The sequence below is a fragment of the Pelobates fuscus genome, chromosome 8, assembly GCF_036172605.1.
Source record: "Pelobates fuscus isolate aPelFus1 chromosome 8, aPelFus1.pri, whole genome shotgun sequence".
In the NCBI taxonomy this organism is placed as follows: domain Eukaryota; kingdom Metazoa; phylum Chordata; class Amphibia; order Anura; family Pelobatidae; genus Pelobates; species Pelobates fuscus.
Window position 1 is genome coordinate 35648806 of NC_086324.1, and position 15659 is coordinate 35664464.

General features: G+C 38.0%; 1 protein-coding gene across 3 annotated transcripts in view; it reads right to left on the reverse strand.

Moving 5' to 3' along the window:
• Nucleotides 1-805: 805 nt before the first annotated feature.
• Nucleotides 806-15659, reverse strand: part of COBLL1 (cordon-bleu WH2 repeat protein like 1) — a 112156-nt gene continuing 97302 nt past the window's right edge. For all 3 annotated transcript variants that reach the window (XM_063429684.1, XM_063429683.1, XM_063429685.1), the window contains 5 exons: nucleotides 14201-14387; nucleotides 12928-12992; nucleotides 10108-11945; nucleotides 6959-7114; nucleotides 806-1486 (listed from right to left, as the gene is read on the reverse strand). In XM_063429684.1, coding sequence (XP_063285754.1) covers nucleotides 1400-1486; nucleotides 6959-7114; nucleotides 10108-11945; nucleotides 12928-12992; nucleotides 14201-14387 — 2333 coding nt within the window. In that variant the 3' untranslated portion in view covers nucleotides 806-1399. The remainder of the gene's footprint in view (nucleotides 1487-6958; nucleotides 7115-10107; nucleotides 11946-12927; nucleotides 12993-14200; nucleotides 14388-15659) is intronic.

Consider the following 15659-nt stretch of genomic DNA (forward strand, 5'->3'; position numbering starts at 1 on the left):
GAATTCAATTTAAATTGGCATCTAGAGAAGGAGGTAGATGTAGGTTGGTTGGTGTATTGGACAGCCCCATAAATAAAGGACAGAATGCAGTGACACAGTGACCTTCAAGGAGTAACTGAGTGGAGGTCAGGATAGGGACGGCAGGGCTGCCAAACAACATTTTCCTGGGCAGCTAGGTTTCCAGTTGTTAGCATAAGTCATGGGAAGGAGGGTTGCTTGGAATTAATAACAGGGATTACTCTAGATTCGGGGAGGTGTGGGTTGGAATGAGCAGAGGGAAGGAGTATGTGGAGAAGAAGAAAAATGGTGGGGTGTAAGGAAATTGACAAAAGTTGCAGTTGGTGATGAAGATAAAGTACATTCACGCAGGCAAAGACAGAAATAATAAACAAAGGACTTATCAATTTGAAAGGAACAGGCATAGTATTAGGTTATATTTATCATTTTTCAAGAACAAAATATTTAAACACCTTGGCTCCATTAAAGGCTGCTCATACAGAACTGAAAAGGACCCCACATACTACAAAACTGTAATGAAATAAAGCGCACCTGTCTTAAGTATAACTAAGCAGAACTTTATTTTTATGTGAACAGATTCTAATTTTCACAATTTATTATTAAAACAATAAAAAAAAACTGCTTTGTACCACATAAACAGACAAAAACAAAAAACAAGTGGATATGCTTTCAACACCGTTAAGACAACTCTGTAAATATTTGTAAAAAATAATAGAAAAAAAAAATCAGGGAGTAACAGACTGTGAATTTTATTTATTTTTTTTAATCTGTGAAAATATTAAAGTGAACATTTTTTTAACAGTACTATTTTTTTTACATTATCAAACAAAGTATAGATGATAAAAAAAAGATTTATTTCACTTACTATAGAAACTAGAATATTTCTTATATTTACGTTAAACACTGCTAGTTGCAGATTTTATTTTTTTTAATTATCTGCAGAAACTTGAGGCAACCATGACCGTAAATATACAGTAAATTTGACTTTAAAGAATAATTACATCATTTTAACATCAAAAAGGAAAAAGTATTGCAGCAATTTATACATTGATTTAGACATAAACAATAAACATTAACTGATTTTGTGGATTCACGTTTTTGATTTAAAGTCTAACAACAAGAAAACAAAATCAGATCACTAGAGTGATTGAAAACAAAAAATGGCAGGCAGTTTATTTAAGTTAACTAAAAAAAAATAAAAAAAAATCCAACCATGTCTTCTTAGGTTTATACCACGGAAATTACTGCAATATGCTTGCATCTCGTTGTAATATATTAAAATATATTTTAATTTAACTCAAAGCTTTTTAACAATTAAACTTTACAAAATGCCGTGTTGGTTGCATAACCATGCACAGTATTTGGCACAACGTTTAGAAATTTAGACCTCATGCTGCATTTCTGAATAAGCTGGATGACTGATCCGAGATCTTCCGTTTACAGCGATTGTGTTTGAACGAATGGTAATCTAAAAAAAAAAAAAAAATACATTGTTAAATACAATAAAAAATAAACATTATTACAATTATTATTAAGGAGAAACCTCAGGACTTATGTGCCTTACATTTCTTTATCATTTTGAAGATAATGAATTACTAAAAAAAAAGATAAAATAAAATGAAATTTAATTTTACACACCTTTAACCCCTTAAGGACCAAACTTCTGGAATAAAAGGGAATCATGACATGTCACACATGTCATGTGTCCTTAAGGGGTTCCTACAACTGCTGCATATCCACAGGAAAACAGTATTAGAAGACCTGCCTGCACCAGGAAGAGGCACCACAATGAGGTCCAGGAGTAAACGGACAACATCCCAGGCCCTCGGGAGAAATTTATTAATGGAACACTGTACTGTTAGGAATACAAACATGTATTCCTAACAGTATAGTGCTGGAGTAGCTGTTTAAGTCCCCAGCTCCCCTCAGATTAAGGTTAAAAGGTATTTTAATAACTTTTTCTCCATTGCCATGCCGACTTGGCCCAGCTGGCACCACCTCCATAACTGAAATCAATCTTGATGATCTCAGCCAATCCAATGCTTTCCCATAGGAAAGCATTTGCAGGCTATTGCGCATGCATGGTAAAACGCTGCACTGTGCCAGTCAGCATCACAGAGATGCATTGAATAAATGCGTCTATCGGGAGTGTTCAGCATCCACACAGTGCAGCACTCGTTGCCATCGGAGTGATTGCCACTAGAGATGTTACGAGGCAGCAATGTAAATACTGCCTTTGTTTCTGAAAGTTTTTCTGAAGTTTATAGTGCTAAGACAGCAGGGACATTCTAGAAACACAAGAAGCACGACATTAAGCTGCAGTGGTTCTGGTGAATACACTGTCCCTTTAATGAGTCCCTGCCTGTCACCACTGATTGCAAACCAACTCTCATTCACCATTACAGCTCCTACACTACTTCCCACCAGCTGCAGTCCCACTTCATAGTAGACTACCCTTCCTATTCACTATCTTCCAAGTCCTTTACTTTAAATATAACCCACTCCACTCCATTAGAAATGTCTTCCTGACCACACAGACATCAAATACTCCCCTTTCTACAACAGTCTGCTCATTACATGCCTCCTCCCTCTCCCAACACCTCCCTTGCCCCTGTGATACCTTGTTCCATTCAGTACATTGTATTTATCCCTTTCATCTCTTATACAACCCCAACCTACTTGACACCCAGCCCTAGAATGGCCATGGGATTTTAGTGTAATGGACCGGTTGAGGGTGGTGGGGGATAGTGGGGTATAAGGTGTGCCTGAAGGGACATTGGCTGACGTTGTTCGGGGAGATCATAGGATCTCACCAGGCTGGCACCTGTAGGGTAGCTTCATTCCAAAGATGGATTTATGATCTTTTGCGGATCAAAGATCTCCCTCACTTGGATGCCACAGAGGCTGAGGGCATCTGGCCTGCATTTCTACAATGAACGCCGGGTTACCACAGCAACTTTGACACTCTCAGAGCTCACAAGGAATATACATTTTGCTTTTTAAATAATTACTATTAAATAGTTGAACCTTCACACCCTGAAGACTTAAATCTAAATATTTCAAAGAGGCAGAATATGCCATCCATTTCAAATACATTCTTATAACAAAACAGATAAGCAAATAAGGCTCTGCTGGAAATACTGCTAAATTTGGTTTGAGCACAACATGACTCCTACTGTATTGTGGCTTGATGATTTCAGCATGATCTCAGACACAATCCAGGAATCGGATGTTAAAGCTCAGCGTAAAAAAAAACAAAAAACTAACTTGGCTTAATATGCATCCTCAAAGCAAGCAACCCCCTCCCCTTTAGTTTCTCACTTCCAAAAGAATGGTAGAAGCCCCAGCTGGAACCTCATCTGCAGAAAACTACGCTCACTCTATCACTTACTAGACATTAATGGTGACACTTTTTGCACCAAACAGTCACAAATTATATCTCCATACTTCTACATCTACATACTTGATATATATGTAAAGAATGAACGTTAGAGGAAAAAGAGAGAATATTTTAGCCCAGATAAAAATAGTTAGATAATAAAATGTAACTTTTAATGTGTCAATTGGTAAAAAAAAAATGGTTATCTTATGACCACCAGGTGGTGGTAGAGTATAACCACACAGGAAATGTGATAATTGAACACAATGTTACTAAGTTGTGGTGCTAACAAAGTAAACACAAATTATATACAACATGCTGGTAGTTACCAGAGCTTAGTTACAACACTAGTCGGTGATACGTATGCTGTAAGAGAGAGTGTAATTTATCACCAATATCTATAGGATATAACGTAGTGTCACCGTTGTTATGCTGTGCCAGGGGAACAACTCGACTAAACAGTGCTCAATCTCTGTGTGACAAATTCTTGGATATGTAGAGAAAAGTCCAAAAGAGGACTGATAGTACAAAATGACCAGTGGTGCGTGTACTATATCACTAGCAAAGGTAATAATCAAGGGGATAGTAAGCTGTCAGTTATCTGATCTGTGCCTCTGTGGGCATCTGTGCTAGAGTCTATAGGACTAATGCTTGCTATCTGAGATCTGCAGCCCTGGTTCCCATCATAATACCAAAATGCTGAAGATTTTACTGCTTGATGTCTTTAGTAATCTGTGCCTTCAAGGGCACCTGTGTTTGCCAAATGTAAACAAAATCTAACTAACACTATTCAAGCAGTATGCTAGTGCATAAGGTGAAAGATTAGGTCAAAAGTAATACTGCTCGTAATTTTAACTAATCTGTGCCTTCAAGGGCACCTATAATAGCCAAAAATATTGGCTTTCTAGCTGTCACTTGTGGAGCAGTATTCTAAAGATCAGTACACTCGGGTCAAGCTGCGTCTGAAGTCTATGGTGCACGGAGGTCTGTTACAATGGCTGTTATGCGTCTGCAGATGGACCGCGAGTGACAGGTGGAGCCCCGACGCATGTTTTGCCGGTAAGGCGGCTCTTCAGGGGAGGGGATATATGTAAAGAAGTTTCATTTGTTTAAGCAATTATAACATATTTTTTCTCAAAGGATGAGATATGCTCTTCGATATCTTGCACATGTGGTGGGAATGCCCTGTCATGGAGAGGTGATGCCCACGTAACCCCAAGTAAAGTCACTGCAAATGGCACATTACACATCTAAGTAATTTCATAAAGTCTGGGACAGTGTGTATATTTATGGAACAAATTATGTACAAACCACTCATATCCTACTCGAACTCCTCTCTTAGGGGTCACCTTTTTTTTTTTTCTTTTTCTATAGCTTTCCCTATTTTCTCTTTTATTTCAATCACCTCTTAATTTTAAGGTGAAAGACATTCATGCTTGACCTCTGGTGTTTTACTTATTTTTCCTATCTGCTAAACACTAAATAATTTTTTCAGGAGCATAGTATGCACAAGTGCTATCTCACTGATACACACATGTTCACTAATTCTCTAACACACAGCTACCAAGACATTGGGATAGGATGAGGGGCTATAGTTATTTTGGCTGAAGTTAACTTCAGATAGAGAACATAACGTTCCTGCAAAGTTCCTCAAAAAACTGAAATTCAAACATACTTACGTTCTTAGTAAACAGATTTTTTGATGCATCATTTAAAAAATAAAAAAGGGTGATACATCCCTAGAGAGCCTCCTAACAAAAATATGTTGTGACAGATGCAAAAGTTTTAGGAATTCCTCAGCTTTGCTGACAACACTGAAGTGTATTCATTCTTGTAAGAATGGATACACGAATGTATACACTTCATCCCAGCCTGACGACACTGCAGGTGCCCAGTCGCAGTACTAAAAGGCCGCAGCACCCGTGCCCCTGTTCAGCAGAAATGTTTCTCACTGCTACCATAGCACCTGGGAAACATTTCACAGCGTCCCTGTGTGCCTGTTTGGGAACCGTTAGATTAGACAATATTTAAACAACAAAATTGCTAAATTAAGCAAAAAGTACTGGTGTTGTATTCTTGTCAACAGATGTATAACTTCACCAGCAAAATAGTTCATTTAAGACAGCAGTTTCAAGGACAAACTGAGGTCATAGAGTTCGATAAATTCATAGACAGGTCCCATAATGAGAAGCAGAGTAAGTATGTAACACTACAAGCTGTAGTGTGCCTATTAATGTAGAGTTAGTAAACAAGCACGAAAAAATGATTTAGAAATGTGAAAAGTCAAATCACGCCAAGCATAGGTAATGTAAAGTTCACATTTAATTAAAAAGCACTGAGGATTACGTGTGACATTTAAATACTTTTCTGTTCATGAGATTCAACGAACATCGGGCTTGACATTAGTAGACGGCAATGCCAGACCTATGTGAACTATATTTCATTTAAGAAATAAAGAACAGTGGGGGATATTTATCAAATTCTGACAGGTTTATACAGACAAATTGGCCTTAAGTCCCCATGACTTGAATGAAATCACAGCCAGGATGGCAACATTAGCCCACTATGATGTCTGATGAAAAATGAATATACCTTGGTGGAGGGTGTTTGTAGCTACGGTGCCCCAAGATAACGTAACGGATCGCAGAGACTTAAATTGTGGACTTGAGAATGTGTGACTGCAAAATGTGTGACAGTGGAATGGTTTAAGCAATAAAAGAGAAGAACAGACTGTGAGAGTGAATGTGATTGTGATGTGATATATATCTGTGAGCGTGAGGGAGAAGGAGTACATGTGTATGTCATGCATGGGTGAGAAAAGTTGATATCAAATAGGTAGATCTCAAACTCTCTAATTTTTTAAGTTAGCAGTTTTGCAATTTCCTGAAATAGATAAAGTGTAGTGTGGGGTGCAAAGACTTAGAAATGATATATGTAAAAGAATAGAGAGGAAACTTAACCCTGTGGGGCAAACTTTGTTTGAAACTCAGCTAGAAGCCACTTGTAACTTTCTATTGTTTTTTTTAGGATGACAAATGAGACAAGTTCAGGCAATTACGTATTTGTGGAAGATAAGTCAAAGTTGCTTGTGCATCTAAAAGGTTTAAAGACCATGGGAATTATCTCAGAGTCAAAGTGCACGTACCCGGGTCCTTTGTGCATCTCAAGTCTGGCCTCCTCTGCACAGATAGCTAATGTGTCTGCATCCACATTAGTGTTATTTCCAAACAGAGATGAACGGATAGCTCTCATTTGAAAGGAAATTTACCAGTTTAAATATATCTGAAATGGAAGGTTGTCAAATGGTTCCTAAGGGACCCAGATATGTATCAAACAATTTGAAAGCAGACTACTTACCTTTAAAAGCTCTCTTTAGTAGGTCTCCTGATTTACCCCTGCATTCAAGACCCTCTTTAATAAAAGCTTGAGCCCTTTAATACATCAGTTGATGCAACACTACACCCAAATTTAATACGCTGTGATTCAGCTGGAATTGATCAGATAATAAAAAACTCTGAACGTTGCTGGTTCTTCAGTTTTTTTTTTACAATACACACTCACCCTTTTAAGGCTGGCAGCAGCCTCTCCTGAGCGGATGGCAGCCATCATACTCTGGTGGATAAGTTCGGGGTCAGAACTTTGAAATGATACAGCAGGGTTTTTTTCAAAAGCTGGTGGTGGACTATGCACTCTGTATTTTAGTTCAGGGGTTAGTATCTATAAAATAAAATTTAGCGTTGTAACAACATATTAAGGTTATAAACAATTTTGATTATGGATTAACAAACAAAAACACATACAGCACGGACCTTAATATAAGAAAATAATTTGTAAATAAAACAATTATTAATACGAATTAGATGCTGTAAATTGGACATACAACATGTATATATTTGTAATCAAGGGATATTGTTACATTTGTCAAAATATGTGCTTCATTCATTCACATATTATTAATTTCAACTGTTAAACACATTGGATTGCGGTTGGTTAGAATAAATCACTTTATTATTTATGTTTCCCTTTCTTCTTAAAGGGACACTCTAAGCACCAGAACCATAATAGTTTGATGTAGTGGTTCTGGGGCAAAGATACTATAGCTGCAGTTTGACAATTGCCAAGCTGTCTTTTCTGAGAAAAGACAGTGTTTACATTGATACCTAATGCCACCTCTAGGGGCTGAGTGACTTTCTGTTTGTCAGTGAACGTGTCATGATAGACTTATGACGTGAAATCTTGTTAGTGTCTGGAGGATGCCCTGAAGTGGTACAGTCATGTTTTCTCATCCTGTTTGTAAACCAAATAGTGTAGAGAAATGTATGACTGGTCTCAGGTCTTTCCAGTTAGCTGTCAAACAGATTGATAAATAACACACACTTACAATGTATATTACAAGTTCAATGACATGTCATTCACTCAAAGTTTGGAAGTCATTATAGATGCTATTGTGGTTTGGGGCATTTTATATGAAGCATATTTCATTTTTGGTCTCCAATTAATTGTCTGGAATCACAGAGATGATCTGGCCTGGTTACAAAGAGATCACTGTATTGTGCATTTTAAGCCAGGTTTTGGAAAACATGTATTGCTCCTCAAAAAGCTGGAATTCGTGAATCCTCAGAGGGCGGGCCTAGAACCTGGGATAAGCTAAAAAAATTATAAAATACATTCTAAAAAACAAAAGAACTCTGCAATCCATTTTGGGAGACAAATCTGTACTAGATTTCCATTTTCATTACCAAAAGCTCTATTGGGGCAGAATAACTGGTACTTTGCTAGTACAGTGAGTAGTACTAATTTGCTTTCCCTTTTTATTTTAACTGTTGATATATGCAAAATTGTTTGTTTGTGTATATATATATATATATATATATATATATATAAACAAACAAACCGTCACAATTCTAAAACTATTATATTCAATGAATCGAGACACCACAAGGTAGGTGTGTGTGTGTGTATTTCTTCGATATATATAGCGAAGAAATACACACACACACCTACCTTCTGGTGTCTCCATTCATTGAATATAATAGTTTTAGAATTGTGACTGTACTGTCCACATTTTTAAATATTTGCACTTACTAGTGGCTGGTTGTGTGGCAGTTAAAGGGACTCTCCAGTGCCAGGAAAACAATCCATTTTCCTGGCACTGCAGGTCCCCTCTTCCTCCCACCTCCCAATCCCCTCGGCGGTGGTTTCGGGTCGCCGCCGCTCCTCCTCTTAATTACGTCGGCCGGAGGGCAAGACTGTGCCCACCCGCCGGCCGTGGAGACCTAATGCGCATGCACAGCAACGCCGCGCATGCGCATTAGAGCTCTCCATAGGAAAGCATTGACAGCGTGAGGACATCCAGCGACGCTCTAGCAAAATCTGTGCAATGAAGCAGGAAGTGCCCTCTAGTGGCTGTCTAGTAGACCTGGATTGTCCCTTAAATGGTGCCTGTAATGTCCTGGTGCTCTCCTATAATTTAATGGTGCCTGTAATGTCCTGGTGCTCTCCTATAATTAGTCAAACCATTTAAGAACAAGTTTGCCAAATTACCTGGGATCTATTGGACTCCCACTGCCAGCCCCCCCAGCAGCCAGAAGTTCAACAGTGAGCCAAACACTGCCAAGCAAAATAGCAGGGAGTGCTCAGCCGATGCTCTCAGGGAACTAGGTGGATCTGCATGGCAGAGCCTAGCTTAGAGAAATTAATTGAATGTTCTTGGAGGAGGTTCCTGCTCCAGGTGAAGCAACAATGGGCACAGGCTCTCTGCTACAGGAACAGATAGAGGCAGCTTGCTCCCCATTCCGATATTCTCTCCATCCTCAAAACAAAAGTCAACAGTAAAGGGAGAGGAATGAGAATACATTCTACTGTATGTGTGTGTGTCTGTATGTATACCTATGTATGACTGATTGGTTAGATATAGATGTGTATATGTCAGTGCATAGATGTCTTGTTTGTGTGTCTGAGTAGATGGCTAGTTATGCGTCTGTGTATGAGTGACTGTGCATGTGTAGTTATCTGTGTGGATTGTGAGTAAAGAGAATGGCTTAATGTGTATCAGAGCAAAAGTGATCATGTGTGTGTCACTGTCATGAATTAATAAAAAGTGTTGTCCATCTCTTAACGTTGGCCCTGGCACCTAGATAATAGAAAGATTTGTCAGCTCTTTCATAAGCAGCAACATCCAAATCACCTTCTACTAGTCAAATTGCAAATTAATTGTTTGAATGTTGCGGTCCTTTTTATTTTGTTGATCTGCTTATCCTTTCCTGCTAATCTACCAGCACTAATGTAAGGATTCCAAATATGATATCCATGGGTAGCAGGTCCACTACCAAATCGTAAAGTAGTATTTTATGGTCCTTAACATATAGGAACATTAAGCAAAGCATGATGGGTGGTTGATTAAAATGTATAAAGGGGTAGAGGCGGAAGATAAACCTGCAAAATGCAACTGTATTTTATATAATTCAATTCAAGCACTGAATACATTTCATTCCATAACATTCCCTTAAATTGTATCACAATGATAAACAGTAATAGACATAATTCAAGTGACTGGGTTCATACATCTTATATAGGTGTATACAGTTCCTGTTTGCAATACTTCTGGAAAACAAAGACAGTGTAAGGGCAATTTACAAACAACATTCTTTTGAAAACAGTAAAACCCAAATGGCATTCAGATGAAATTAATAAATATATGTTTAGATTACCTCTTCCACAGACTCCTCCTGAGAAATTTCAGAGGTGGGAGAAGAATCCTCCTTTATTTCGACTGGAGAACGGTCAGAGGACCATGCCGAATTTATTTCCGTTTCCAATGGTTCCTTAACAGGGGAGGTGGTAGAACTGAATGACTGTGATCGTTTCACTGAGGAGATTATAGCAGTGGAGAAAGATGCAGATGAATTACTACTTAGAAATGGCCTGGGTGTGGCAAAAGTTCTTAGCTTTTGCAAGCTTAATGGTGCCGATGGACTTGTTGGCGAACGAAGTGTTCTACTAGATGAAGTAATACAAACATCTTCTGATTTATGCTCATGGCGTACAGCATCTGAAGGACCTTCCTTGGGAATTACATTTACTGGTTTTGTCTGCATGTATTCAGAATGTTGTTCTTGAACTGGTGGCAATAGATCTAAATGTAATTTTTTTGTTCCGTATGACAAATTCCCAGTTTGTTCTATAATAGTATTACTTAAGTCAACTTCATTTTTTGATGCACTTTGCTTATAAGTAGTTTCTGAAATAGCATGCACATGTGTACTGTTTGTTTCAACTTCAGAATGGTCATCATAAATAGTTTCAAGGCCCCCATGCTTTGCCACAGAAGTCTGTGTTACACACGTTGGCTTCTCTTCGGACTGTTTTTCATCCTGTTTGGAAACGAGGTGTAAAACATCAGTCCTTGAAGGAAGTGTTTTATTGCTTAACTGTGAATTGTCCAATATAGAATCTTTAACTGTAACTGTTTTGTCAGTAGTACTGGTTAATGGTTTTGCCGATTTAGCAGCTGCGGACGTCACATACATGCTTGAAGCTCGCCTTTGCATCTGCAAGTAGAACGAGCTGGGAGCTTTCACAGAGCTTGAGACATTCGGTTTTGGTTTTGATTCAGGGATACTATTTGCAGTTATTAGTGCTGGAGCAGAGGATAAACTTCTCGTTAAAGCCAAGTGATTTTTTTGAATAGCTTCAATGTTACTTTTAGAGAGTGGGCTTTTTGGGGCAACAGGGGGTCCATACTGAGTAGTGTGGGTTCCATTTCGAACCACTGAAGAAAATTCCTTATTTTCAATAGGAGAGATATGAGGCGACTCATTCTTCCTAAATGTATCTGCATGGCACTCCTGGTCATCATGTACCAAAGAATCAGAATTCTGGGTTTCCTGTGTACTTTCGCATACAGAAAATCGTTCCATGTCAAATGATCTTTGCGGCACAATTTTGTAAGTGGTCAACCCAATCTTTGGGAGGTAATCTCTAGTGATTTCATTGGAAGGCTTAGGTTTAGGTTCAAAATTTTGTTGATATTGTTTTGGTGGAGGATTCACAGGACTTTCCAGAACGCTTTCCTTAACGTTAATCGTTTGTGTCTGTACGCTGTCCTTAGAATATGCAGTTTTGATACCGGGATCAATGCATTCTTGGTAATCTTGCTTTTTCACTGAAACCTCCACCTGTTCATCAATTAATGGGGCTTGCTGAACTGGTTGACTATTAACTTCAGACGTGACATAGTTTGCATGGCTATATAGTGCCAATGAGGAATGTGGCCTATGTTCCAAATGCTCTACGTCACTGTAGAAACTAGTTTGAACAGCTGAATCCTGAGTTTTCCCCTTATCTGTGCATGTTTGAGCCAACCTCTCTTTTATTTCATTCTGTACAACTTGAACATTGTCCTGAAGATCAGTATATTGACTTTGATTATGCTGATCCTGTACTGTTGAAGAGTACTCTTGCTCAACTTGTACTTCTTTTGTTTCAGTTGAGTGATTATTTATCACTTGTTCTGATGTTTGTGTTTCTGTGATAATTTCTCTGGGCTCTGAAAAAAACCCAATATAAATATTATTATTTTTAAAATACATTTATTATAATGCTGACATTTCTGAATACAAAAATACATATGCATCAGATTGCTTTCTGGGAATACCTAAGATACAAAATATAGGCACAATAAACTTTATTTGGCAAAAGTAATATTTGTTTCCAAATTATAACTTAATTGAATATAGAAAAAAAAGCTGTGTTTTGTATAATTGAATTTAGTTAGTGTTAATTCCAACAAAAACAAAAAATTACAATGAGAAATAAAAATCAATAAAATAAAATCTTAAACAACCACTAGACACCCAGACCTCTTCATCTCAATTAAGTGGTTTTGGTGCAGTGACTGCAGTTTTTGTTTGGAAATATAACATAAAACATTGACATTTAGTAGATACAGCAATGTATTCATTTCATGGCTAAACACATCTCTAGTGGCTGTCTTCCTGACAAGTCAAATTAAATGTAAGCGTGGTCTGCTCCTTGAAGTTGTATGTCATATAATGCACTGTAGTGGTTGCTTTGAGTGCACTTTTCCTGGCCCCAGATGGCACTTATGATGTTGTAAATGAAGGCAATGGTTTATAAGTGTGATTATTCTAGTCAATTTCTGCAATTAAAGGCAAATAACTGAGTGCAAGTGACAGCGGACGTCCTTACAATGAGAATAGGCAGTTTTGGGGCCTGGTAATTTAAACTTGCTGCTTAACAATTCATTAGAATGCAAGCACTTTTTAATGTTTATCCATATTCAATAAGCATTTGGGATTGGCACACCACGAAAATAAATGTTCCCAACAAAGGTACTATCTTTTCAAGTGCCTCTCTGTGTTTTTCCTTTTTTTCTATTAAATTTCTTTAAAAAAAAACAAAAAACTTTTCACTACATTTAATGCTTGTTTCAATCTTGATTGCTTAACAAACAAAAACAATTTAAGTCGAAACACACACAAAAAAAAAGAAAGTCAATTCCTACTTACCTTTATTTACATATTCAAGTGTAGTAGTTTCAGTTACAGTGTAGTCTGCCTTGGACTGACATGACCTACAGAACACAAAACATTGTTACAGACAAAAAAACACTGACAGCCTTGATTAAACAGACAAAACAGGCACTACATACATTCTGCAACCACAATTTTTGGATAGTGATAGATTCAAAGTTTGTGCAGAAAAAGGAACTGTTCATAGCAGAGTCCTCATATTTAAAGTCAAACAGGAAATACTGAAAAACCTGCCAGGAAGCATACAACTGTACATTTTTAAAATGCAAGCATGATGTTTCCTGCACAGTGAATGGGGCTTGTTCAAACAGCCACCAGCTCTCAAACAGCCCACCAAACAACTCACCATTGGGCCTATATTGAATTCTAAATCATAACCTGTGATGAAGTCGTACGGTGTAAAACTGTGTGCTTGGTTGTTCTCTCATGCTTCATTTTTTGAGGACCACTTTCTTACTGGTTTTAGTAATGTGGAATATATACCTGTAAGGTATAGTGCACTCACGGACCCCTTGGTCCGTGAGTGCACTCACCGACATTATAGATTATTTAATTCACATAACAGTGGTTGAGCATCTCCAGAAATTGTATATACGTTCTTATCTCTCCCTATCTGAGGCAAATCAGGATTCAAAGCATGTGGGTTGAAAAAAAACAATTTTAAATGTAAATTAATCTATCTCAATACAATGCAATAATATGGGTGGTATAATCAACTTGCTACAGTCCTTTTAATGAAGAATTGTCACCTTCAATGACTGGTCACTTCACACCAGCAAATGCTACTGACACAAACTGAAATGAGGTGAACCGTGGAGAGAAGTTTAAAATATACACCTTCTTTAGGTGAACATCCGTGTCATTAGTGCAACAATATTCCCACAGTGCACTTTGCACATTGAGTACCTTCTTCCCATCATGCCATATGGAATTATGGGAAGAAGATTTATTAATACAGAAAGTCAAGAATGAAGGAATACAGGGAGGTTTTCTCCCATTCTCAGAATGTAATGTTACTTAGGAAGAGGCAGTTCATCAATTCAGATATTCATAGAATCTGAAAAAAACCATGGCACAAAAAAAAAATGACTGTTCATATGGAAACAGAAATTATATAACTATTATCGAAAACAGATTCTCTGGTCGTTTCAATGGTCTGTTCCTAATATAAAATAAAAAAAAAAACATGAAAGCCAGACTATTACAACCTAGAATCTAGATAGATAAAGCTTTACTTAACAGCACTTACTCGCCATTAGTGATTGTTCTCTCATTTTCTGGCGTTCCGGGACAATGTTCTACATCAGACATCATAGAAGAATTGTGTGATCCAGAAATACTATCTACTTCATTATTGGTAAAAGTTGTAACTAGCTGGGTGCTTCGATCATCTTCTTTTCCTTCGAACTCTTGCAGAATATGTTCGGAGACATTGACTAAACGCAAGCAGACATAACAGCATGAATGGGTCAAGTGACTAGAATATTTTACTCTTGTGTAAATGTGCAGCAATGATGAAAAAGAAGAAAGTGTAACAAATATCACAAACAGATTTTATTTTTAGAGAAAAGCACATTCACAAAGTCACGGCCTTCTATTGTCACATTTTCTTGCACATTACAAGGTGAGGAATGAAAAACATTTTGTACGGTAATATTATTTCAAACTCTACCATATTTCACAGATGCGAATATATACTAGAACAAAACTCCACATTTTCTTCCACCTACACACGGTAAACAATACACAAACTGCGTAACAAGACCTAGAGTGTGACCAGTCACTGAGTGAAGATATCTGTTAAAAGCCGCATAATTCCCAATATTTCAAAGGACCTAAGAGGGACAACCGAGTGTGTGGCCAGAAGGGATGGCTGTTCTGGAACTGGAGGTGTGTTTTACCATTCAAGGTAAACACTGACATTGAGATGAAGCAGTCTGGGTGACTTTAGAGGTCCTTTAAAGGGGGCATTCGTTAGAATAAAAATCTTCTTGATTTCTATCACGAAACTAAGAGCAAAAAGGCAGGACAATGGTTTGTGTGTTTGCTAATTACATTTCACAATCATAGATCCTAAAATGCATAGTAACAGTAATGTTATACAGAGAAAAGACAAATGGGCGGTATAGGTGTTGCTAAAGGGACGCAAGGGAGGGCAATTGCCCCCTCTAGATTATTACTTGCCCTCCCTATCCCCACCAATCCTGATCAGTTATGTGGTGGTGCACTTTAACAGGGGGCACCTGCAACAGATATACTACCTGTCTGAATGCCACCAAAATTATGCTGGCCTAGCAATTATATTGCAAATCTCTCGCACGCCCGGCATCCCACTCCAGCATATGATGTTCTGAAGAGAAGGGCAGCGCAATGGTGCAGCATCCACGTGCAGCCGCCCCTTGCCCTGAGCTTGGTGGAACATCTACAGTGGGAAGCCTGGTAACAGGACCTCCTGAGACAGGTGGGGAGGTACCTTGCTGTACGAAACGACATACTTTCAGTTGCCTCAGTCCCCACATGAGTATGTGAGGGACAAGGGAGGGCTGCTTGCTGTGTGTTTGTGTATTTGTGTATGTATTTATATGGATTACACAATCCGTGTGTATGAATTTGTGCATGTATTTAGGCAGTGTGTATGTATGTATTAGTCAGTTTGCATGCATTAAGCAGTTTGTGTGTATATGTATGTATTAAACAGTTTGTAAGTG